The sequence below is a fragment of the Lissotriton vulgaris genome, chromosome 8 (genome assembly GCF_964263255.1).
Source record: "Lissotriton vulgaris chromosome 8, aLisVul1.2, whole genome shotgun sequence".
NCBI classification, from domain to species: domain Eukaryota; kingdom Metazoa; phylum Chordata; class Amphibia; order Caudata; family Salamandridae; genus Lissotriton; species Lissotriton vulgaris.
In genome coordinates this window covers 1,485,829,366-1,485,854,720 of record NC_141696.1, presented here as the reverse complement: position 1 = coordinate 1,485,854,720, position 25,355 = coordinate 1,485,829,366, and the positions used below count along the sequence as shown (strand labels likewise).

Below are 25,355 nucleotides of genomic sequence, written 5' to 3'. Positions count from 1 at the left end.
TGGTTTTTTGTTGGAAGAAAATCAAAGATCTGCACAATGTCCTCCCTAAGCATAGCTCAGATAGGAATTGCCCTGTCGTTGGAACCTTCTTGAAACAATGTTGATGCCAATGTCTGGGTGCTCATCTTACATACCACACCTCCTTTTGTTTTTCACTGTGCAGCTACGTAAATGTTCGAATTGTGCAATACATGGGTATAATACGCGAATGCCTGAAACTGATGCACGATCCGCTCCACTGTGCAGCATGCAACTGAATACTTATACATTTATTGTACTGCAAGTTTACGACAGCCTGGACATGAATGGACGAGAGATTTTAAACATGAAACTTCTTTTATTTTCCATAAAAATATTCAAACAAAATATAAGGATCCCATTACCTACTTGGTTGGTAACCTTGAGTGTTTTTTCTGTTGGTGGTTTCCTGGCATGCATTAACCTGCTAGAGTTCTCTGGCATGTGCTTCCTTATCAGTTGTTTCCCTGGGATAAGTTTTCCTTTCGGTGGCATACCTGGCTCTGTTGTCATTTCACAATTGGAGGGGTACTTTATCATTCCCCTGTTGGTGTTTACTTGGTGAGAATTCACTCTGCAGTTTACCATGGTGAGAGAGAACCTTCGAGGTCTTAGCCAACTAGTCTATGCCAGGTGAGTGTAGTCCAGTGACATGTGTTCCATAGATCGAATGAGATGAGGAAGCAGGCTAAGTGATATGGGCATATATTTACTATTTTTTTAATCGTTAAGCAAGCCCACTTACATGCAAATATTTGTTCAGTACTGCAGTGTAATTTACAAACCGAAAAACAAACCTACGGTGACCGGTACCGGTCTCAGCACTCTATCTTGGGATTCTGCTTGAACTCGTCAAATGGGTCCATAAAACTGACCTTTTGCCCTGAACTTATGTCCTGAAGTTTTAAAATCACTGCCCAGAATGTACCTCTGTACTAGGTAACCACTATAGAATATGATCTTTAGCCGCCTTATCAACCAATCGCTACGGCTGAGTATAGTACAAGTGTAAGAGCTGGTGCTGTGAAGGCTGCGATGGTAGTCACGATGATAAATCCCCTATGTGGGCGGAGGAGATGATTCCAGTTAAAACCCGATATCCTTGACCCCCTTGGTTGTATGTCAAAGTGGTGGCCATCAATGTAGCAATTATCATGTTCTTGACCTATATCTTGCCAGCTGAAAAGGGGGCTCGCAGTCAGAATAAGTCACATGTCACAAGACCACTATAATATATTTCCTTATGATAGCATTGACCCATATGCCTCAGAAGTAGAAGGTGTGAAGATTCCTTAGGGATTCAAGGGGCAGAACCTGGATATGATACAGAAAACACATGCATTTCAGAACACACAAGTGGTCAATGGTCGTGCTGATGTCAATTCTCCTTTCATTTGGTCCTCCTGAACACAAACCCAATCATACAAGAACATCAAACCCCCTTGATATGTTAAACAAGACATGCATGGTTATCGCTACATTGCTCAGTTTAGTCTTTGTGCAAGCTGCGCTCATTCTGTTGGCTTACTTTGCATGTGTGATGGAGGAATCTGATAGAAGATCACTCCGCTGGGTTTTCCACAGATGCCTTGGCAGATTTCCTTCTTCTTGAGCTCAGGATTCCTTTCTTTAGGCCTATGGGACTGGCCTTCATAATCACTGCTACATATTCACAACTCGATCAGAATTAGCTTCAAGACCTTCCCATTTCCATGTGAGACGAGACACACCAGGGGCTGAACTGGGCTCCTCGATTCTCCGCCACCATTACATTGATTCCTTCCATCAATCACACTAACTAATTTGTGAACTGTAATCTTGGATATCTGTCCAAAGGGCTCCAAATGTTTGTAAAGCTTCTACAGGACTGGAGTTTGATGCCTGCATTCAGTAAACTGCAGGTAGAGAATCAATCAGTCGCCAACCTGCAGCAATGACACTGGTCTTGAAAACAGGCATGTCTCTATAACCAGCAACACCAACCAGATCTACTGGCCACATACAAGTGCTACCTTCCATGTACTAACCTCAAGTACGCTTTCCTATATAAAACATGCTATTGTTCTACTGTACACTTTTAAAAGGATGCCCAGGTATCTCACAGGACATTTCATTTTAGTGAATGCAACCACACAGATGACCCATACGTGTCCCTTTACACTATACGGTATGTTACAAAGGCATAGAGCCATCCGCCACAACAAGATACTGCATATGCAGGAGTCCCATCCCGGATGTGCTACACCAAACGCTCCCTCCTTCACTGAGCCTCATGAACCACACAGTCTTCTTCATCAGGAGTCACCCTGGTCAGCAGGATCCGGCATGAGCATAAATCTGAAGCGACGATGTGACCCTGACCAGGAATAGCAATGCTCAGGAGCTTCACAGGTGCTCCTGCTAGGCTTCGGGCACAGTGGAACGCTTTGTACTAAGACTATTGCCTTTTCAAGGCTGCAGCAGCATGTGCTGTATGGTTGTGAATGTTGTTCTTCTTTACTTTGGATCTCAGCTCATGTTTACACTCCATGTCATATTGAAAACATTGGTTTGGTAGATTTCATTCAATGTACACAATATCACCCCTGTGCAATTCCTTCAAAGTCCATTTGCTGGGCCATTCTCAAAAGGTCAACCTGCAAACATCTGGAGACATACCTGGTTTTGTGCTAGTTCTGGCACCGGTCACTGGCCCTTTCTTATACATTCAATTTACACGTCACCCCGGATCTTTCAGTGCTGACCACTGCTCATGTTCTTTGCCTGAAACCTTCTCAATATCGCAATCTCCTCAATATCCCTCGATCCTCTTGCGCATTGCCCTTTTCTTCACATCTTTTCTTAGCGGGGCTTTTATTAGACAATGCTTTCCTTTAACTCCTTTCAAAAACCCATCTTGTGTACTCCAGAATCGCTGTAGTAGATACCATGCCTGCCACTCCCTGAAATAACTTTTATTCTAATTCCCTTCCACTCCCTTTGTTTACATCACATACAGGAAGTTTCCCCCCAAAAGTCTTTCCTATAAATCAAGAACTGTACTCTCTGGGCTCAGCCCATGGGATTGCCACGCCTGTGCGGCCTCTCGCTTCACCTCTGCTTGCCCCTTCTCCAACTCCACTATGGATCGAACTTGCTTTCTGCACCAGCGGACATCAAAGGACCACTCTCAATTTCTACAACAGATCTGATAATGTATAATACCTGAAGAAACATTTATTATAGCTTATTTAAGTTGTGAACATGGCTATTCTCAATGCAAACGCTTCTGCCTATGTACAAATTAGTTGAACTCTTCACATTTTTGGTTTCGCTGTAAAAAAAAGCTAGTGTGACGTGATAACAAGAGGCTTTTTTTTTCTAAGTCCATCTAACGTCACTGCGATCCAGCTGTTCTTTGAATGGTGGCCTCAGTGCTTATGTTTGCACATCCGCTTGGTCTCTGTCATAATGGAAGTTATGCAACAACATAGTCTTGCACTACTTTGGGTGTAATTCTCTGCACTGCTGCAATACTGGTGGGTTCAAAAACCAGATGCTGCACTGACACATAGTCTAAAATACCCAGAGTAAGTGGTTTCATCTCAGTCACGGTTGTAGACCAAATGTCATTTGTGGATCTGCTGTAGGAATGTAAGTCAGACATCTTGGAACTGTCTACATAGCGCGTTACTATAGACTCCGGTCCTGTGTCTTGCGTGCTGCGGACCTTATTCGCATGGAGGCCCTCCCAGTTGTGAGACCTCACAGTTCCTTGGCAGCTCAGGGGTGTCAGGAGGTAATCTACCTTCAAATTATAGGATTTAAGCTTCACTGTCCCACGGTCACCAATATCTGCGACATGCATGTAAGACTTTTCGGAGCTTGGGGAATTGTGAGCAGCTGGTTCCACTAGATGAACTGCACAATACTCTTCTGTACTCGGAATGGCAGGATTAACTCTGTTGTCACCCACGCGCCTTTGGGCAGGACCGGAGCATATAATGTCCCATTGAGAAGATCCACTTCTGTCTTTGATACCCACACAGAGCTGGACCAGTGGAGTCTCTTTGCCAGTGGATTCATTAACGGATGACAGCTGCCTTCCTGGCATCTCCGGGTTGAAGTAGTCCTCCTCCATTTCTTCGCTGGTCTCGCTCCCAAGAGGAGATGACGATGTGTCCAGGACTAACTGGATGGTATCACTGGATAAGTCTTCTCCCGACTGGGTCTTATGGTACGGCAGAGGAGGCTTCATAAGAATCTTGTCAATCTCCTCAAAGTGCCCTTTCTGAAGAAGAAAGGATAAAGAGTTAGGAAAGCGTGTGTGGAATGAGGGTATTACCAGCATTGAAGGATGACAGGCAGAGAAGAAAGAAGGTAAAAGGTCACAGGATAGTCCAACAATGTCAGTCTCTCTGTCGAACCTGCTGGCTCCTGAAGAAGGGCGAGGCCAGTCTTAAGCGGCTGAGCCCATTTAGGTAAATGCAAAACCAAGAAAACATATTTGGACGGTGATGCAGCTCTAGGAAGGGAGTTAAATTATGGATGTCCCTGGAGGCCTGCAGCCTTTCATGAGGGTGACTATCATTGAAAAATTGGCAACACCCACAAAATGAGCGGTGAGTTGACAGGTATGTGAGTGCACAGAATACGTGAAATGTGGAAGGGGATGGAAACGTTGAGGATCTGGAAGTCCAATGGAGAGAGGCTGAGGAAGGAGGTAATGGAGCTGAAAGGGTGGAGCTTTTGAAGAAGAAGTGGTTAAGGAGGAAGTCTGTCATGGCAAAGAGTAGTTCACAGAGGTGTTTCTCTTTTGAGGAAGGGCTCATAGGAGTCTCTCCTTGTGGCAGTAATTAATTTGTAAAACATTAAGTGCCAAGGCCCTTCTCCTTATTTATTAGCGACCAGTGACGTCTATGTATCACTAAGTAGTATTGCAGTGAGATCTAGGACTTGTTGCGTTCAATGACTCTTTGAGTGGAGGGTGTCCTAGGTCGGTCTTTCCCTATAGACTCCTTTTTTGTATGCCTTCTCAGAAGGCCACTGCAGCCTGCACCACCCATTGCCCAAGCCAGCACTGACAACAACAGTACCACATAACAGCTAACATCACACTCCTAGAAGTATGACAATTCAGGCTATTTCAAACCACACAATGCTATAATAATGACGTAATAGGCTGGTATTATTAATTTCCAATGCAAATTGACTTAATAAACACAGTTGTGCTCATCACAAAATTAAACAGACAGCGGCACCATGTGGTGGACTTTGACCAGAGCCAGTACTGATAACTTAGTGCTGGTGCCAAGCACTGGAAACCACTGGCTCAAATTAAGCACTGGCCTGTGGAAAATGGGACTCAAGAGGGACATTATCATAGGGATCTCTCCCCATTTTTACCTTCACAAGCGCATTATTGTAACATACAAACAAAAGTCTGGAAGTGATGTGTGTAGCATGACATCTATATGTATTTTTAATGCAACACACAATACAAGTCGAGTTGCATTCAATTATGGCCACTCTGCACTAAATGTAATGGAGTTTGTGGTTCAAGTGCTGCACCTACAAAGAAGTACTATCTGTTTAAATGGTGCAGCTAACAAAATTAACTCATGTTAACAAGCCAGACAATGAACATGCCCTTTCTCTGATGCACACACATTTCATAACCATAGCAGCTGAAAGTTTGCTACAACGAGAGGTTGGGAGTTCGGTCTTGTAGACAGAACCACTAAAAGTACAGTAGGACTCTCTCTATTAATATTTGAACAAGAAGCACTATTCACTATCTTGTGTAACAACACTGGAGCTGAGCATTAGACGCCCATCCTCGGTCTCAAGAACACCATGTATAAGAAAGATGTATAAGAAGCTGGTGTGGTTGGACACACTGGATGAAGAAACCGAGTTCTGACTTCAGCCCTAACAACATAACGTGCATTTGAAAAGCACAGGTTCACTTAAGGGTATCTTGCAGCTGAATAACAGATGTTTATTGTTACCCAACTCAATAGTCCTCATTTTATCGACCTCAGAAGGATGAAAGGCTGAGTGGACTCACCAGGATTTTAACCTGTGGCCATGAGGTCGAACACAGGCCCCATAAAGTGGATGCATTAGTTCACTAAGCTGCCAGACCCGGCTCAATAAAGTATGCGAGGGCAGTTTATATGTCTTGGCATAATATGATTGACTAATAAAGCTATACTATTAGACAGCCAGAAGTAACTATGCTACGGTTTTAGACTAACTGAATTGAATGAATGAATTGGGGAGAGGATGTGGCCTAACGGCTAGGGCGGTCGACGTCGGAGCTGAGGAACCGGGTTCGAGTCTGGGCAGGGACGCTCAACATTCTGTGATTCTGGGCAAACCACTTAATCTCCCCATGCATAACAGAAATTAATGTAACATAACTGGTGCTCAGGTAAAGCGCTCAGATACCTTCGGGTCTTGTTCAAGCTCTATAAAACTCCACAAAACAAAAAATGAATAGGGATATGTGAGGAACTTGGACTGGGGCTTCCCTAACCTTTGACCGAATATGTATAATAATTGCTAAGTACAGATTTCAGGGGTACGGGAGAGGCTCTAGATGCCACCTCCAGAGAGATAATCAGATAGGTTTTGACTGACTCCTAACACTGGCACCTACTTGAGCAGAGCTCAGTAGGGATGGAGTGATCGATAGCGGCCAGGTTTCTCTTTCTCCAAAAAGGTCAGTCTCCTTGTGAAGGAAATCTGCAACGTGTGAGTCCAATCATTTGGGGTAACATGCCAGAAAGAGATATAAAGAAGGAAACATCAGATGAGGCCCGAAGTTTGACCAAAATGTACAATGAAGAGTCCAGTTCACACTTGCTACAAAACTAGTGTATACAGCTATACCCTGTGTAGGGCTGGTCGGTGTGCTGTAAAAAAAACAAAAAACTTTATTGGCTAGACAACAGGACTGGACAAATAAACAAACAAGTCCCACTCAGAAACAACAAGAGTCAGCACTGATCCCAGCTGCCACACGCCTTAGACATACTAGGTGCAAGATCTCTTACAAATAATAAATGTGGTCAACAATAAAAGACACATTCAACGTTTACTGCACTGGCCTTAAGGAAAGGGGGGTTCCAGATTGCCACCCAAATGGCCAAGTGGCTTCAGTAACCCAATCTCCAGCAAACTGACAGACCTACTTGAGTCTACCTCACCCAAAAAAGACCCCCTCAAGAATCAAATGCAACTTGAGGCATGACAGCCTCACCACTCGTAATATCAAGAAATGTGGGAAAAGGAAATCGGAGACAAACACCCCACACGGATCCTGACTGCAGAATCACCTCTGGGATTCAGAAGGGACCTTTAGTGAGTGTTCCATCTATTGGACTTGCAAGCCTCTCTAACCAAAGACCCAACTAGGGTGCCCCTCTGCACAGTCCTCCAATTGCATGTGATCATGAATTGTGCCTTCACCTTTACAACTATGAACGTATGGCCCGATTCACAGAACTAACTTAAGACAAAATCCTAAACGTACTACTTTTGGTACGGCATTTAGTAGTCTTAAATTAGGATTTTGTCTTAAGTTAGGATTTTGTCTTAAATTAGGATTTTGTCTTAAGTTTAACTTAAGTTTGTCTTAAGTTTAACTTAAGTTAAACTGAAGTTAAACTTAAGTTTAGTTCTGTGAATCGGGCCCATAGCACCTACCCTCATTATGCATGGGCTCCATTGCTGCCCAGGTATGTGTGCCTTATAACTACTGTATACCTATGCCAAGAGACCCAGAATGTTTTCTGTTCAACCTACCTCTTTCAGTCAGTTGCTTGGGGATTGGCAAGGTCCACTGCCACAGTTTTCTAAAAACCTGGAATATTGCAAGACACCTGATTGACTGACTGATTGAACATAGGCCGTAAACCCCACCTAGATTGCTGCTGAATGGTTAGCCTGATCTCTACCGGTAGGAGCTGGCATTAATCGCAGTACACCTTCTGAGTATGTAGCAATGATTTCTCATAAAACAGCCCCAAAACGTAAATGTAAAGGACATCTTCCGAAAATGAAAACCGAGCAACACATTTTGCAGCTAAGGAAAAACAATGAGAACCGCAAAGGCTAACAACCCGAATCACTGTCTAATTCTTTATCCATTTTTGACCCAGTAGAGCTTGAAAATTTTGTTTTGCTTAAATAAGCGGGAGACAGCGTTAACAACGCTGTCAGTACCATGTACTTTGGTAACAACGCGGACATTACATCATCCGCGTTGTTACCACGCATGGCATTACATCGCAAGTCATTTCTACGACTTGCGCTAGATGGCGCGCAACACCAGGGAATGTGTTGGATTTTAAGTCCAACACATTCTCTGCTGATGCGCTAACTGGAGTAGGAATAGTAATTTATACTAATCCTAAATCCAGCGCGCCATCTAGTGCAGGTCGTAGAAACGCCTTGCATCTTAATGCCATGCGTGGTAACAACGTGGACGATGTAACGTCCACGTTGTTATGTACCACGATGCAATATGTGGCGTTGTAGCGTCACATATTCAAATAAGCAGGTCATGTGGCAAACCCATCATTTGTAGCAATATGCTGCGGCTCCAGTATTCTTGCGACGTCAGTTGCTGTGACTGTATCGGAGCCTTGGTGTGACTAGAAGCTCCTTGTTACATTGTTAACTATTAAAGTGGGTTTGCGCCCTGATTTCGAACTCTGCTTCATTTCCTAGTTCATTGCACGGAGACCGCCCACTCATCACCGGACTTGTACCTTGTTTCCTCACCTGCTCCCTTTCTCTCCTAACATCTCCTGCTCTCCCCGGCCCACTTGCTGATTGGATGGTTGAGGCATGTAGCTATGATGCGCTACCTCTATGTGGTGAGACACATATTTTGGAAAGGACCACTCCACACACAATGCTTCTTTCCCATTTCCTCCCTATCTTGCCTCCCCTTTGTGCTCTCCTGCTTCTTCTTTTCTAATATTCATGTGCTACAGCGCTATACAAATCATCCATATAAAATACAATGTGCTTTGGTTTCTTTCTTTGCCACAACATCTTTCTGTTTGGAGTAATCAACTTATAAGGGGAAGGGTGTGAGGACTGCGACACATACATCGCTTACTTGGTGCTTTCAAGAAAGGATGCTTTGACGGCCATACAGGTCAAGTCTTTACCATTGTATCAAATTTCTGAAAATTATGTTAAAACCATTGAAAGACAAAGCTTTATGAGTAATGACCCTCATTCCAAACAGGCCAGTATTCCCAGTTTGGGCACATATGGGACAGGACATGTAGCCTCTCGAAAAACACAACATTCTGAGTTTTGCACCGTGGCACGAGGAAAGACATTAGCTATTACCGTATTATCCTCTACTCCGAGGTGCAGTACTCACTCTGTAAATAATGCATTCTGCAGTGGCGGTATTTACTGGGAGCGTTATTACCGCTGACTTTAATGGGTCACTAGGAATAAGGGCCGCTGCACCAAAATCGCAGACTGCAGGATTATTGAAACTGCAGACTCGTTGCGGCTTCCTATCCAGGAATCTGCAACGGTGCAATGACCCTTGTTCGCTGGTGCACGCCGACTACTTCGACTCAGTAAGTTTCAATGTCATTCTGTAGCAAGTCATTGCACAAACAGGAGGGGCGGCCTTAGGCATGTGCAAGCTGTGCACCAAACCCCAGGGGCCACCACGCCAATATATATCCTTAATATAATAATCCTCTGAGGATGGATACATATTTGGTGTGGCGGCCCCTGGCAGGGATTTGTTCCGCTTCCAAACACCCTGACCTCCCCCCTCTTCACTGGTCTCCGCGTCTGCGTTCCTCCGGGGGCCCCCTACCTACACTCCCTGCCCAGGGCCTTCATGAACCTAGAGCCGCCCCTGCAAACAGCTACTTTGTAACATCTTTTGCAATATCTGCGAAAAATCGAAAATTTGAAGCAAGTACTGGAAATCTTCCTCAGTACAATTTTACTATAGGAGGTGAAATCGCACCCTCCAGTTAATGCTTTATATGCTCTATCCTACTCACTCCTTTGATAAAAACACTTCACAGTGTCATAATCTCCTGTTAGACACAAAGTATCACTGTTTGTAGACTGCTCGAAAGTGCTCCCATGCCCCCTTCCCCGTTAGACAAAGTTACACTGTTTGTAGACTGCTCTAAAGTGCTCCCATGCCCCCTCCCCCGTTAGACAAAGTTACACTGTTTGTAGACTGCTCTAAAGTGCTCCCATGCCCCCTCCCCCGTTAGACAAAGTTACACTGTTTGTAGACTGCTCTAAAGTGCTCCCATGCCCCCTCCCCCGTTAGACAAAGTTACACTGTTTGTAGACTGCTCTAAAGTGCTCCCATGCCCCCTCCCCCGTTAGACAAAGTTACACTGTTTGTAGACTGCTCTAAAGTGCTCCCATGCCCCCTCCCCCGTTAGACAAAGTTACACTGTTTGTAGACTGCTCTAAAGTGCTCCCATGCCCCCTCCCCCGTTAGACAAAGTTACACTGTTTGTAGACTGCTCTAAAGTGCTCCCATCCCCCCGTTAAACACAAAGTAGCACAGTTTGTAGACTGCTCTAAAGTGCTCCCATGCACCCCCCCTGTTAGACACAAAGTAGCACTGTTTGTAGGGTACAGAGCAGGATATCGCTGCAAAAATATCTACAGGAAGAAATATCGATGACAAAAATATCGTCTGACCAGAATATCGACAGACAGGTAAGTAATATCGTTAACATTAATATAGTTGTAATAAATATCGTTTACAAAAACATAGTTTACAATAATATCGTTTTTTAAATAATTATAAGTAATGTAGTGTTTTTAATGAATATTTGTAGTCAAAGTAGTATTTTTAGTACTATATTATTATTTAATAATGTATTTTCAGTTGACTTTAGTATTAATAGTTCCGTAGCGGGTTGTGGGTTTATAGGGGAGTAGGGTGGGAAGTAATTTAAATATAATGAAATAATACATTAATTAATGTTTTAAATGAATATAAATAGTGTAATAAATAATAGTTAATTAATTTCAATTAGTTAATTGAATAATAATTATGTAATTAATTATGTTAATTTTTTTATTAATTTTAGGTGTGTGTACAGGATTTTTTTAGTGAAAATGTTTTTGGGTAAAGGGGTATTTTTAGGGTTCAGGGTCAGTTTTCAGTTTTTGGTAAAGGGGTATTTTTAGGGTTCAGGGTCAGTTTTCAGTTTTTGGGTAAAGGGGTATTTTTAGGGTTCAGGGTCAGTTTTCAGTTTTTGGTAAAGGGGTATTTTTAGGGTTCAGGGTCAGTTTTCAGTTTTTGGGTAAAGGGGTATTTTTAGGGTTCAGGGTCAGTTTTCAGTTTTTGGGTAAAGGGGTATTTTTAGGGTTCAGGGTCAGTTTTCAGTTTTTGGGTAAAGGGGTATTTTTAGGGTTCAGGGTCAGTTTTTGGGTAAAGGGGTATTTTTAGGGTTCAGGGTCAGTTTTGGGTTTTTGGGTAAAGGGGTATTTTAATTATATGTATGTATTATTGTTGTTATATAAAGTAATGTGTAAAATCAATTTATATGTCCACATTTATTAAGTTTATAATTAAAAAGTGTAGTCATTTTTTTTGAAATAGTTAAAAAATAAAAGTAATGTAATGTATTTTGTTAATAGTACTTATATTTATTTATTATTTAATGTAATTTTAATTATTTTAAAAAGTCGATATTTTTTACATCTATATTAATTACAACGATATTTTGGAGTCGATATTTATGTACTTACCTGTTTAAGTATAGGGTGTCGATATTTTTGTAAACGATATTTTTACACCGATATTTATGTCAGCTATATTTTTGTAATCGATATTTTAACACCCTACCCTGTTTGTAGTCTGCTCGAAAGTGCTCCCATGCCCCCTCTGCCCTGTTAGACACAAAGTAACACTGTTTGAAGACTGCTCTAAAGTGCTTCCATGCCCCCTGTTAGACACAAAGTAGCACTGTTTGTAGACTGCTCTAAAGTGCTCCAATGCACCCCCCCTGTTAGACACAAAGTAGCACTGTTTGTAGATTGCTCGAAAGTGCTCCCACCCCACCCGTTAGACACAAAGTAGCGCTGTTTGTAGACTGCTCTAAAGTGCTCCAATGCACCCCCCCTGTTAGACACAAAGTAGCACTGTTTGTAGACTGCTCAAGAGTGCTCCCATGCCCCCTCTCCCCTGTTAGACACAAAGTAGCACTGTTTGTAGACTGCTCGAAAGTGCTCCCATGCCCCCTCCCCCCTGTTAGACACAAAGTAACACTGTTTGTAGACTGCTCTAAAGTGCTTCTATGCCCCCCTGTTAGACACAAAGTAGCACTGTTTGTAGACTGCTCTAAAGTGCTTCCATGCCCCCCTGTTAGACACAAAGTAGCACTGTTTGTAGACTGCTCTAAAGTGCTCACATGCCCTCCTGTTAGACACAAAGTAGCACTGTTTGTAGACTGCTCGAAAGTGCTCCCATGCCCCCTCTCCCCTGTTAGACACAAAGTAGCACTGTTTGTAGACTGCTCTAAAGTGCTCCAATGCCCCCTGTTAGACACAAAGTTGCACTGTTTGTAGACTGCTCTAAAGTGCTCCAATGCCCCCTGTTAGACACAAAGTAGCACTGTTTGTAGACTGCTCTAAAGTGCTCCAATGCCCCCTCCCTACTGTTGGATACAGAGTAGCGCTCAGGTTGTAAATTGCTGAGAAACACTCCCATGTGACATGCCCCCGTTTTAGATACAGAGTAGCGCTCTGGTTGTATATTGCTCATAGAACACTCCCCTGTGTCATCACACCCTGTTAGATACAGAGTAGCTCTCTAGTTGCAGACTATTCACAAAATTCTCCCCTGTGTCTCCACACCTTGTTAGATACAGAGTAGCGCTCTGGGTCTAAACGGCTCAGAACACTTCCGTGTGTCATTAGACCCTGTCAGATACAGAGTAGCGCTCTGGATGTAGACCACTCATAGAACACTCCCCTGTGCCATTATATCCTGTTAGATACAGAGTCGCGCTATGGTAGCAAACTGCTCTGAACACATCTCTGTGTCATCACACCCTATAGATACAGAGTAGCGCTCTGGTTGTAGACTGCTCAAATAACTCTCCCCTGTGTCTTCACACCCTGTTAGAAACAGAGTAGCGCTCAGGTTGTAAATTGCTCATAGAACACTCCCCTGTGTCATCACACCCTGTTAGAAACAGAGTAGCACTCTGGTATCAAACTGCTCAGAAAACTCCCGTGTGCCGTCACACCCTATAGATACAGAGTAGCGCTCTGGTTGTAGACTGCTCAAAGAACTCTCCCCTGTGTCTCCACACCCTGTTAGATACAGAGTAGCGCTCAGGTTGTAAATTTCTGAGAAACACTCCCATGTGACATGCCCCCTTTTTAGATACAGAGTAGCGCTCTGGTTGTATATTGCTCATAGAACACTCCCCTGTGTCATCACACCCTGTTAGAAACAGAGTAGCACTCTGGTATCAAACTGCTCAGAAAACTCCCCTGTGCCATCACACCCTATAGATACAGAGTAGCGCTCTGGTTGTAGACTGCTCTAAGAACTCTCCCCTGTGTCTCCACACCCTGTTAGATACAGAGTAGCAGAAACTGGGGGAATCGAGACAGACACAGGGCTTCTCTATTGTGTGAGACTTGAAAAGATGGTGTGAATTGAGATATGAAGGTCAGCATCACGAAGAATGAAGGCAGCAAAAAAGGATGGTGGATTCAAGAGTCTCCATCCTGAACAGCAAGAGAACTGTAAACAGGTTGATCATTTTTAGATCCAGTACAGGCCATTAAACCTCTGGCAGCAGATGGACAAAAAGTGAATTGAGTATAAGTCTTTCATCTACTTCACATTCTAAAAATCCCACTGCTACGATTTTTGTCCTAAAAGACCTGGCTTCTGCACCACCCTGCCTCTTCCGTGAACCGGCACCATTGAACTAGAGTTGGTTGCTAGTGGAATGACTGGCCAAATACAGGAGACTAACCTTTGCCAATGGACAGCAAAGAAGGACACGAGGGTATAACTGAAAGAGACAAAGCACTAGTGGCTGTTGGGATAGTTAGGACTCTGCAAAGGTGGAGCAGACGCTGTGGATGAAACCTTTTCAAGGAGTGGGCCTGGGGGCCATGGCGGTTACTTTGAAAGAGCCACCTGGACCCTTCAGTATTCAGGATTAGTGGCGAACCTTCTGAGAATATCATTTTTTCTATTATTGTTCAACTTCTTAATCGAAATTTGTGGGCCCGATAGCCTGATATTTAAAAAGGTAGCTTACGAAGGAGATTCTACTGAACGCTGTGTGCCTTCCAAGCCCGCATCCACGCGATGCAACGGCACATGTGTGCAAACCATCAATGGATACAACTCACAATACCTTTGCCCTCTGCACAGAAACACGATCAGCCACCACGCCTGGGGATGCCGGTGTTTCAATGCAGAAGGGACTTGTTCTTTTGGTTTGGGTAGGACTGTCACTACTGGGGTGGGTCCCACCTGGTTTGCATATGGTTGGTCCTAGCCTGTGGTAGTAAAAGAACAAAAACTGGAATGTGGCCAGAGTAGTTACTAGAGGCTGCGAATCATTCAAACATTTTACCCATCACATTTTTTTCTTCTCCAGGGCGAAGCTATAACTAATTTAGTAAGGGTTTTAATGAGAAAGACTAGGGATTGGCAATGTGAAATGTGTTTTACCTCAGACAGACAGGCGCAGGTTTAGGACCTGTTCCTAGTGCACGAGACACACCTTTTCGGAATCCCTTTACTGCAATCCAAAGAGTTATCCCTATTCATTTCATTTATTTTCCAAGGACACAATCGCTGTTAAATGCAGAGATTTCACCACTGGACAATTCAAATGTCACACAGAAACGATGCCAAAAAACTCAGGGCCATATTATGAAGAAAGGGCGATACATTATCGCCGCTTTAACCCTTTCGATGCTGATGACGAGCTCAGCTCGTCATGATGCACGGTTGAGCTGTGCTGATGACGAGCTGAGCTCGTCATGAAAGGTGCAAAATCACTCTTTCCAGCACAGGAGGGGAAAACACCTAGCAGCGAAGGTGTTAATCAGCAGGAAACTGCCGCTAAAGCGTCGATAATGGGCTTGATAATATGCCCTTGTGCATTCCCATAGCAGCCCAGGCTCTGGTGTTAACCTGGGCTGCTATGGGAATTCACAAGGGCATTTTATCAAGCCCATTATCGCCGCTTTAGCAGCAGTTTCCTGCTGATGAAAGTGGCGATAATGTATCGCCCTTTCTTGATAATATGGCCCTCAGAGTTCCTAGCGAAACCGTCTTATGCCTACTGCAATGGAGCCTTTTGTAGTACTTTGACATTACCACTAGGTGGCGCCCAAAGATCACCTCACCTTACACAAGCACAAGGCTTGATTGCAAACTGCTTGTAGCCTACACCTGCTGGCCCATTTTAATTCGGACCTAGAGAACCCACACAAAAGTATCTGTTATCACTCACCTTTAGAAGGGCAGTATCTATGCCGTTGATGTGCGGGACGGGAATAGGAGGCAGGAAGAACCGTTTAATCCTGGAGGAACAGTAAAGGTCAGATATTAATACAAGTTGCATTATCATAGCATGGTTGTACGCATGTGCGGTCTGTGGCCGGTCTCTAGCACCTGCAAGGACCTGGACTACAGGCTTCCTTTTTTTTTTTACTAGTCCTGGTGCTGCCACCTCCTGCCTGGAGAGAGGCAGGAAGAGGAAGCCTCCCGTCGGAGGATATCATAGCGGCTCATGGTCAAGGAGGGATACAAAGGCAGGCTTAGGATGGGAGCAGGAGCTCTGGCTCCAGACAAAGGCCGTGTGCGGCACGGAACAAGTACATGGCTGTAGAATGTTGCATAGCATTAAAAAACAAACATTTCCCCCCCTCCCCGGGAGGCTACCATTTGATCACGCTTGAGACTAATCCAATTAAAATATTTACATGGGGTTACTACATGTGCTACAAGCTATGGTGGCCTGGATTGATAGAAGCCTCTATATGTTTATGATGCCGGAAAGATGAGGGCAAAAACCACAGTTGATGGATTTGGGACTCACGTCTGAGCATACCCATCCCACTCGGGGTGACAAATGCAAAAACCACAGTTGATGGAAAGGTGAGGGCACATTTATACACACAGTAAGGACATGCACAGCCTTGGATGGATTCTGGTCCGGGGTAATCGCGTACCTAACAGAAATTCTGGGATGGGAACTCCTCAAGTCCCCTAAATTAATACTACTTAATATCGCTGATGAGATTAGTGGTAATAAATATAAGCGCCATCTCCTTTGGTTGGGCCTAACTATTGCTAAACGGGACATAGCAAGGCTATAGAAATGTGACACCCCTCCTGCAGTAAGGGCATGAAAAACAAGGGATGGACTTCTGCATGGGGCTAGAAACATCAGTCTTTCAGGCACGCGGATGCCCACAGAAGCATACCAAAACATGGCGGCTGTGGGCTGAACACCGCGGTCTGTATCAGAGCAACAGACGTTAATATCGAACATCATACATACGGAAATCCAGACATATGGTGACATGAATCTTGTAAAACGTTTCTATTGGAACATAGATACTACCTGGGGGCATCATTATTAGATATGGACGAACAAAATGCAATGGACGTTGTTGTTACAGTTTAGTTATTATAATCTGTGATGCAATATTATTCATGGAAGCATATTTATATGTGTGTAGCCCGGTGGGCTGTGAAATCACGGAAATGCAAAAAATTGGCAATACAAAAAATACATTCCCTGAAAATAGACAGTTAAATCTTAGCTGTAGTTCAGCAACAACACATTGAAAAACCCGTGAAATTCTCCAGTTATGGTATGCAATGCACATACCATAACTACTCACGATACCCGCCAGATTTGCTATTCATAAATATCCTTTTTTTTAAAAAAAGATGTCTTAAACGTTTATAGTGCCAAACAAAGTGCCCGTTGAAACCACAGTAGCTCTGAATACGCTCATAAGTAATTGAGGGCCTTATGTAGGAAGCAGTTTTGTGGTCAGAAATAGTCTGGTCGGGCCATTTCCGACCTCAAAAATGCCTTTACTTCTGTGCAAAGCACAAATTGTGGTTTGGTAACACGTTACCTAATCGCAATTTGTTTGCGATTTGGTATTTGGACGGGGCGTGTTTCCAAATACAGAATCAGCTGGTATGTAGGAATGTTTTGTGACCGAATGATGGTTGCAAAACATTCATATTTTAGCGACGCCTCAAAGGAGCTGTTATTCATCAACAAATGGGACGGGGAACCTTTGGCACCACTTTCTCTTTGTCAATGTAGACACAAATATATTATAGGCAGTATAAAAAAATGAAACTTCCAAGTTATTTTTTTTTCTTTTTAAATGCATCCCGTTTTTCTGTAATGAAATCAGACTGCATCAAAAATAAATACTTGCTTTATTAAAACGATGTCACAGAGACAGTGGTCTTTTGACCTCAGCAGACCACCATCCCTGTGATGGCTGAAATTTCTAATGGGTCGTAAATTGTGATCTACCTAATTAATATTCATGTGGCAGGTCGATAGATAAAACCATTAGGAATCATTTTTTAGGAAATCATTCTTTTGTACATAAGGAATTGCGATTCGGTAAGAATCGCAATTAGGAAATCACAATTCCTATTTTTTTATACATATGGCCCAAAGTCCTATAACCAATATAGTGCTAATACAGTCTAACAGTTGAACTTGCCAAGGCAATAACGGTATGCCCTATGACAATCCCAAACATGTTGACTTTTGAAAGTCGTTTTTATTACATGCATTTTTTAATTTACCTAACTGTTCCATAATAACTAATTAGCACCCTAAAACACTTGCCATCCTTAAACTCCAAACTATCTATCAATGCCATCCGTCGCTAAACACTAAGAACCCTACTACCGTTTAAAGGTACCCTTCCCTGAGCCCTAAAAGCTCCTTACTACTTCTTAACACTACCCTTTCCTCGACTCTAAAATTTCCAAATTACCCCCTTAATGCTACCAATCCCTAAAACCAACCACTCCCTTACTTCTCCTTAACGCTACCGATCCCTAAAACCAACCACTCCCTTACTTCTCCTTAACGCTACCGATCCCTAAAACAAACCACTCCCTTACTTCTCCTTAACGCTACCGATCCCTAAAACCAACCACTCCTTCACGTCTCCTTAACGCTACCGATCCCTAAAACCAACCACTCCCTTACTTCTCCTTAACGCTACCGATCCTTAAAACCAACCACTCCCTTACTTCTCCTTAACGCTACCGATCCTTAAAACCAACCACTCCCTTACTTCTCCTTAACGCTACCGATCCCTAAAACCAACCACTCCCTTACTTCTCCTTAACGCTACAGATCCCTAAAACAAACCACTCCCTTACTTCTCCTTAACGCTACCGATCCCTAAAACCAACCACTCCTTCACGTCTCCTTAACGCTACCGATCCCTAAAACCAACCACTCCCTTACTTCTCCTTAACGCTACCGATCCCTAAAACCAACCACTCCCTTACTTCTCCTTAACGCTACCGATCCCTAAAACCAACCACTCCCTTACTTCTCCTTAACGCTACAGATCCCTAAAACCAACCACTCCCTTACTTCTCCTTAACGCTACCGATCCCTGGATACTAAACCACCCTTACTAGTTCCTTGCTCCCTTCCCCACCTCACAGAAAATGCTCCTCTTCATCTCGGAAGGGGGTGCACCCCTGCTCTCAGTGCACCTACCTTTGCAATATAAGGCACATTTTCCCTTGTTTTGTAGGTATGGCTTATTTTCTATCTAACCTAGTCAATATTTTTGACAACTTTTACTTATCGTGAACCCCTGCAGGCCTGGTATTCTAGCACCGAGTAGCACACACAGACACAGCGCGGCCAATGCACCTTAATCCGGAACCCCTGCAGGCCTGGTATTCTAGCCCAGAGAGCACACCATACACAGCGCTGCCAATGCACCTCATTCCCAAACCCCTGCAGGCCTGGTATTCTAGCCCAGAGAGCACACCATACACAGCGCTGCCAATGCACCTCATTTCCGAACCCCTGCAGGCCTGGTATTCTAGCCCAGAGAGCACACCATACACAGCGCTGCCAATGTACCTCATTCCTGAACCCCTGCAGGCTTGGTATTCTAGCCCTCAAGAGCGCACACACATGCAGCTCTGCCAATGCACCTCATTCCTGGACCCCTGCTGGCCTGGTATTCTAGCACAGAGAGCACGCCATACACAGCTCTGCCAATGCACCTCATTCCTGGACCCCTGCAGGCCTGGTATTCTAGCACAGAGAGCACGCCATACACAGCTCTGCCAATGCACCTCATTCCTGGACCCCTGCAGGCCTGGTATTCTAGCACAGAGAGCACGCCATACACAGCTCTGCCAATGCACCTCATTCCTGGACCCCTGCAGGCCTGGTATTCTAGCACTGAGGAGCACACACATGCAGCTCTGCCAATGCACCTCATTCCTGGACCCCTGCTGGCCTGGTATTCTAGCACAGAGAGCACACCACACACAGCGCTGCCAATGCACCTCATTCCTGAACCCCTGCAGGCCTGGTATTCTAGCCCTCAAGAGCGCACACACATGCAGCTCTGCCAATGCACCTCATTCCTGGACCCCTGCTGGCCTGGTATTCTAGCACAGAGAGCACACCATACACAGCGCTGCCAATGCACCTCATTCCCGAACCCCTGCAGGCCTGGTATTCTAGCCCAGAGAGCACACCATACACAGCGCTGCCAATGCACCTCATTCCCGAACCCCTGCAGGCCTGGTATTCTAGCCCAGAGAGCACACCATACACAGCGCTGCCAATGTACCTCATTCCTGAACCCCTGCAGGCTTGGTATTCTAGCCCTCAAGAGCGCACACACATGCAGCTCTGCCAATGCACCTCATTCCTGGACCCCTGCTGGCCTGGTATTCTAGCACAGAGAGCACGCCATACACAGCTCTGCCAATGCACCTCATTCCTGGACCCCTGCAGGCCTGGTATTCTAGCACAGAGAGCACGCCATACACAGCTCTGCCAATGCACCTCATTCCTGGACCCCTGCAGGCCTGGTATTCTAGCACTGAGGAGCACACACATGCAGCTCTGCCAATGCACCTCATTCCTGAACCCCTGCAGGCCTGGTATACTAGCCCTCAAGAGCGCACACACATGCAGCTCTGCCAATGCACCTCATTCCTGGACCCCTGCTGGCCTGGTATTCTAGCACAGAGAGCACACCATACACAGCGCTGCCAATGCACCTCATTCCTGAACCCCTGCAGGCCTGGTATTCTAGCCCTCAAGAGCGCACACACATGCAGCTCTGCCAATGCACCTCATTCCTGGACCCCTGCTGGCCTGGTATTCTAGCACAGAGAGCACGCCATACACAGCTCTGCCAATGCACCTCATTCCTGGACCCCCGCAGGCCTGGTATTCTAGCACGCCATACACAGCTCTGCCAATGCACCTCATTCCTGGACCCCTGCAGGCCTGGTATTCTAGCACTGAGGAGCACACACATGCAGCTCTGCCAATGCACCTCATTCCTGAACCCCTGCAGGCCTGGTATTCTAGCACTGAGGAGCAAACACATGCAGCTCTGCCAATGCACCTCATTCCTGGACCCCTGCTGGCCTGGTATTCTAGCACTGAGGAGCAAACACATGCAGCTCTGCCAATGCACCTCATTCCTGAACCCCTGCAGGCCTGGTATTCTAGCCCAGAGAGCGCACACACATTCAGCTCTGCCAATGCACCTCATTCCTGGACCCCTGATGGCCTGGTATTCCAGCACTGAGGAGCACACACATGCAGTACTATACGACTCTACCTCAATGCATTGGGATGATGTCAAGGATTGGGACTGAGATGAGGATTGAGACTGTGACGGATGGGAAACGTGACATGGATTGTTAGTGCAGCAGGAATCATGAGTGTGACGCAAACCAAATGGACACTCAGTTTTAGTGTGTGAGAGATTGGGACCACAGGAAGGACTGGGGTTATTGTGAGGATGGGGCAGGTGTCAAGTATTGAGAATGTGACCGGGATTGAGACCACGACAGGTAATGGGACTGTGACCGGGATTGAGACCATGACAGGTAATGGGACTGTGACCGGGATTGAGACCGCGACAGGTAACGGGACTGTGACCGGGATTGAGACCGCGACAGGTAACGGGACTGTGACCGGGATTGAGACCATGACAGGTAATGGGACTGTGACCGGGATTGAGACCATGACTGGTAATGGGACTGTGACCTGGATTGAGACCGCAGCAGGTAACGGGACTGTGACCGGGATTGAGACCGCAACAGGTAACGGGACTGTGACCGGGATTGAGACCGCAACAGGTAACGGGACTGTGACCGGGATTGAGACCATGACAGGTAATGGGACTGTGACCGGGATTGAGACAGCGACAGGTAACGGGACTGTGACCGGGATTGAGATGATGAGGGAGAGCTGCCATCACACTCCTCTGCTACATTCTCGACCCTAGCCCTTGAAGATTGTCACATTGGTCAAGTCGACCAGATGATGCCCTCGTTTTACCTCATTCCAATGGTTAAAAATTAAACAAAGATAATATATATTTTAAGATGGAAGGATCTTTTAAAATATAGGCTAAGCATCTTTACTATTTCTCTTTCCCCTTCTCCAGGACCAGCTTCTGTTAGCAACCTTCATTCCCTCCCCTCAGCACAATCTCTCGCTGTTAGCATCCTTCATTCCCTCCCCTCAGCATCACCCCCCTGTTAGCATCCCCCATTCCCTCCCATCAGCACCACCCCCCTCTGTTAGCATCCTCCATTCCCTCCCCTCCCCTCAGCACCATCTCCCTCTGTCAGCATCCTCCATTCCCTCCCCTCAGCACCATCTCCCTCTGTTAGCAGCCTTCATTCCCTCCCCTCAGCACCATCTCCCTCTGTTAGCATCCTCCATTCCCTCCCCTCAGCATCATCTCCCTCTATTGGGATCCTTCATTTCCTTCCATCTGCACCATCTCCCTCTGTTAGCATCCTCCGTTCCCTCCCATCAGCACCATCTCCCTCTGTTAGCATCCTCCATTCCCTCCCCTCAGCACCATCTCCCTCTGTTAGCATCCTCGATTCCCTCCCCTCAGCACCATCTCCCTCTGTTAGCACCCTTCATTCCCTCCCCTCAGCACCATCTCCCTCTTTTAGCATCCTCCATTCCCTCCCCACCATCTCCCTCTGTTAGCATCCTCCATTCCCTCCCATCAGCACCATCTCCCTCTGTTAGCATCCTCCATTCCCTCCCCTAAGCACCATCTCCCTCTTTTAGCATCCTCCATTCCCTCCCCTCAGCACCATCCCCCTCTGTTAGCATCCTCCATTCCCTCCCATCAGCACCATCTACCTCTGTTAGCATCCTCCATTCCCTCCCCTCAGTACCATCTCCTTCGGTTAGCATCCTCCATTCCCTCCCCTCAGTACCATCTCCCTCTGTTAGCATCCTCCATTCCCTCTCCACACTTTCCCTCTGTTAGCATCCTCCATTCCCTCCCCTCAGCACCATCTCCCTCTGTTAGCATCCTCCATTCCCTCCCATCAGCATCCTCACCCTCTTTTAGCATCCTCCCTTCCCTCCCCACCATCTACCTCAGTTAGCATCCTCCATTCCCTCCCCTCAGCATCATCTCCCTCTTTTAGCATCCTCACTTCCCTCCCCACCATCTACCTCAGTTAGCATCCTCCATTCCCTCCCCTCAGCATCATCTCCCTCTTTTAGCATCCTCCCTTCCCTCAGCACCATCTACCTCTGTTAGCATCCTCCATTTCCTCCCCTCAGCACCATCTCCCTGGGTTAGCATCCTTCATTCCCTCCCCTCGGCACCATCTCCCTCTGTTAGCATCCTCCATTCCCTCCCATCAGCACCATCTCCCTCTGTTAGCATCCTCCATTCCCTCCCCTCAGCACCATCTCCCTCTGTTAGCAACCTTCATTCCCTCCCCTCAGCACAATCTCTCGCTGTTAGCATCCTTCATTCCCTCCCCTCAGCACCATCTCCCTCTGTTAGCATCCTCCATCCTCCCCTCAGCATCACCCCCCTGTTAGCATCCCCCATTCCCTCCCATCAGCACCACCCCCCTCTGTTAGCATCCTCCATTCCCTCCCCTCCCCTCCCCTCAGCACCATCTCCCTCTGTCAGCATCCTCCATTCCCTCCCCTCAGCACCATCTCCCGCTGTTAGCAGCCTTCATTCCCTCCCCTCAGCACCATCTCCCTCTGTTAGCATCCTCCATTTCCTCCCCTCAGCATCATCTCCCTCTATTGGGATCCTTCATTTCCTCCCATCTGCACCATCTCCCTCTGTTAGCATCCTCCGTTCCCTCCCATCAGCACCATCTCCCTCTGTTAGCATCCTCCATTCCCTCCCCTAAGCACCATCTCCCTCTGTTAGCATCCTCCATTCCCTCCCCTCAGCACCATCTCCCTCTGTTAGCACCCTTCATTCCCTCCCGTCAGCACCATCTCCCTCTTTTAGCATCCTCCATTCCCTCCCCACCATCTCCCTCTGTTAGCATCCTCCATTCCCTCCCATCAGCACCATCTCCCTCTGTTAGCATCCTCCATTCCCTCCCCTAAGCACCATCTCCCTCTTTTAGCATCCTCCATTCCCTCCCCTTAGCACCATCCCCCTCTGTTAGCATCCTCCATTCCCTCCCATCAGCACCATCTACCTCTGTTAGCATCCTCCATTACCTCCTCTCAGTACCATCTCCCTCGGTTAGCATCCTCCATTCCCTCCCCTCAGTACCATCTCCCTCTGTTAGCATCCTCCATTCCCTCCCCACACTTTCCCTCTGTTAGCATCCTCCATTCCCTCCCCTCAGCACCATCTCCCTCGGTTAGCATCCTCCATTCCCTCCCCTCAGTACCATCTCCCTCTGTAAGCATCCTCCATTCCCTCCCATCAGCATCATCACCCTCTTTTAGCATCCTCCCTTCCCTCCCCACCATCTACCTCAGTTAGCATCCTCCATTCCCTCCCCTCAGCATCATCTCCCTCTTTTAGCATCCTCACTTCCCTCCCCACCATCTACCTCAGTTAGCATCCTCCATTCCCTCCCCTCAGCATCATCTCCCTCTTTTAGCATCCTCCCTTCCCCCCCACCATCTACCTCTGTTAGCATCCTCCATTCCCTCCCCTCAGCACCATCTCCCTGTGTTAGCATCCTTCATTCCCTCCCCTCGGCACCATCTCCCTCTGTTAGCATCCTCCATTCCCTCCCATCAGCACCATCTCCCTCTGTTAGCATCCTCCATTCCCTCCCCTCAGCACCATCTCCCTCTGTTAGCATCCTCCATTCCCTCCCCTCAGCACCATCTCCCTCTGTTAGCACCCTTCATTCCCTCCCCTCAGCACCATCTCCCTCTTTTAGCATCCTCCATTCCCTCCCCACCATCTACCTCTGTTAGCATCCTCCATTCCCTCCCCTCAGCACCATCTCCCTGGGTTAGCATCCTTCATTCCCTCCCCTCGGCACCATCTCCCTCTGTTAGAATCCTCCATTCCCTCCCATCAACACCATCTCCCTCTGTTAGCATCCTCCATTCCACTCCCTCAGTATCATCTCCCTCTGTTAGCATCCTCCATTCCACTCCCTCAGTATCATCTACCTCTGTTAGCATCCTCCATTCCACTCCCTCAGTATCATCTCCCTCTGTTAGCATCCTCCATTCCCTCCCATCAGCACCATCTACCTCTGTTAGCATCCTCCATTCCCTCCCCTCAGTACCATCTACCTCGGTTAGCATCCTCCATTCCCTCCCCTCAGTACCATCTCCCTCTGTTAGCATCCTCCATTCCCTCCCCACACTTTCCCTCTGTTAGCATCCTCCATTCCCTCCCCTCAGCACCATCTCCCTCGGTTAGCATCCTCCATTCCCTCCCCTCAGTACCATCTCCCTCTGTTAGCATCCTCCATTCCCTCCCATCAGCACCATCTACCTCTGTTAGCATCCTCAAATTCCCTCCCCTCAGCATCATCTCCCTCTTTTAGCATCCTCCCTTCCCTCCCCACCATCTCCCTCTGTTAGCATCCTCCATTCCCTCCCCTCAGCATCATCTCCCTCTTTTAGCATCCTCCCTTCCCTCCCCACCATCTACCTCTGTTAGCATCCTCCATTCCCTCCCCTCAGCACCATCTCCCTGTGTTAGCATCCTTCATTCCCTCCCCTCGGCACCATCTCCCTCTGTTAGCATCCTCCATTCCCTCCCATCAGCACCATCTCCCTCTGTTAGCATCC

General features: G+C 46.4%; 1 protein-coding gene across 2 annotated transcripts in view; it reads right to left on the bottom strand.

Annotated features, from left to right (window-relative positions):
- Positions 1-317: 317 nt before the first annotated feature.
- The window catches only part of LOC147698962 (prolactin receptor-like), a 405,779-nt gene continuing 380,741 nt past the window's right edge, over positions 318-25,355 (bottom strand). The window contains exons 7-8 of one of the 2 annotated variants that reach the window (XM_086935544.1): positions 15,525-15,594; positions 318-4,288 (exon numbers count right to left, since the gene is read on the bottom strand). In XM_086935544.1, coding sequence (XP_086791670.1) covers positions 3,476-4,288; positions 15,525-15,594 — 883 coding nt within the window. In that variant the 3' untranslated portion in view covers positions 318-3,475. The remainder of the gene's footprint in view (positions 4,289-15,524; positions 15,595-25,355) is intronic. The other variant, XM_086935546.1, reaches the window with a different exon arrangement.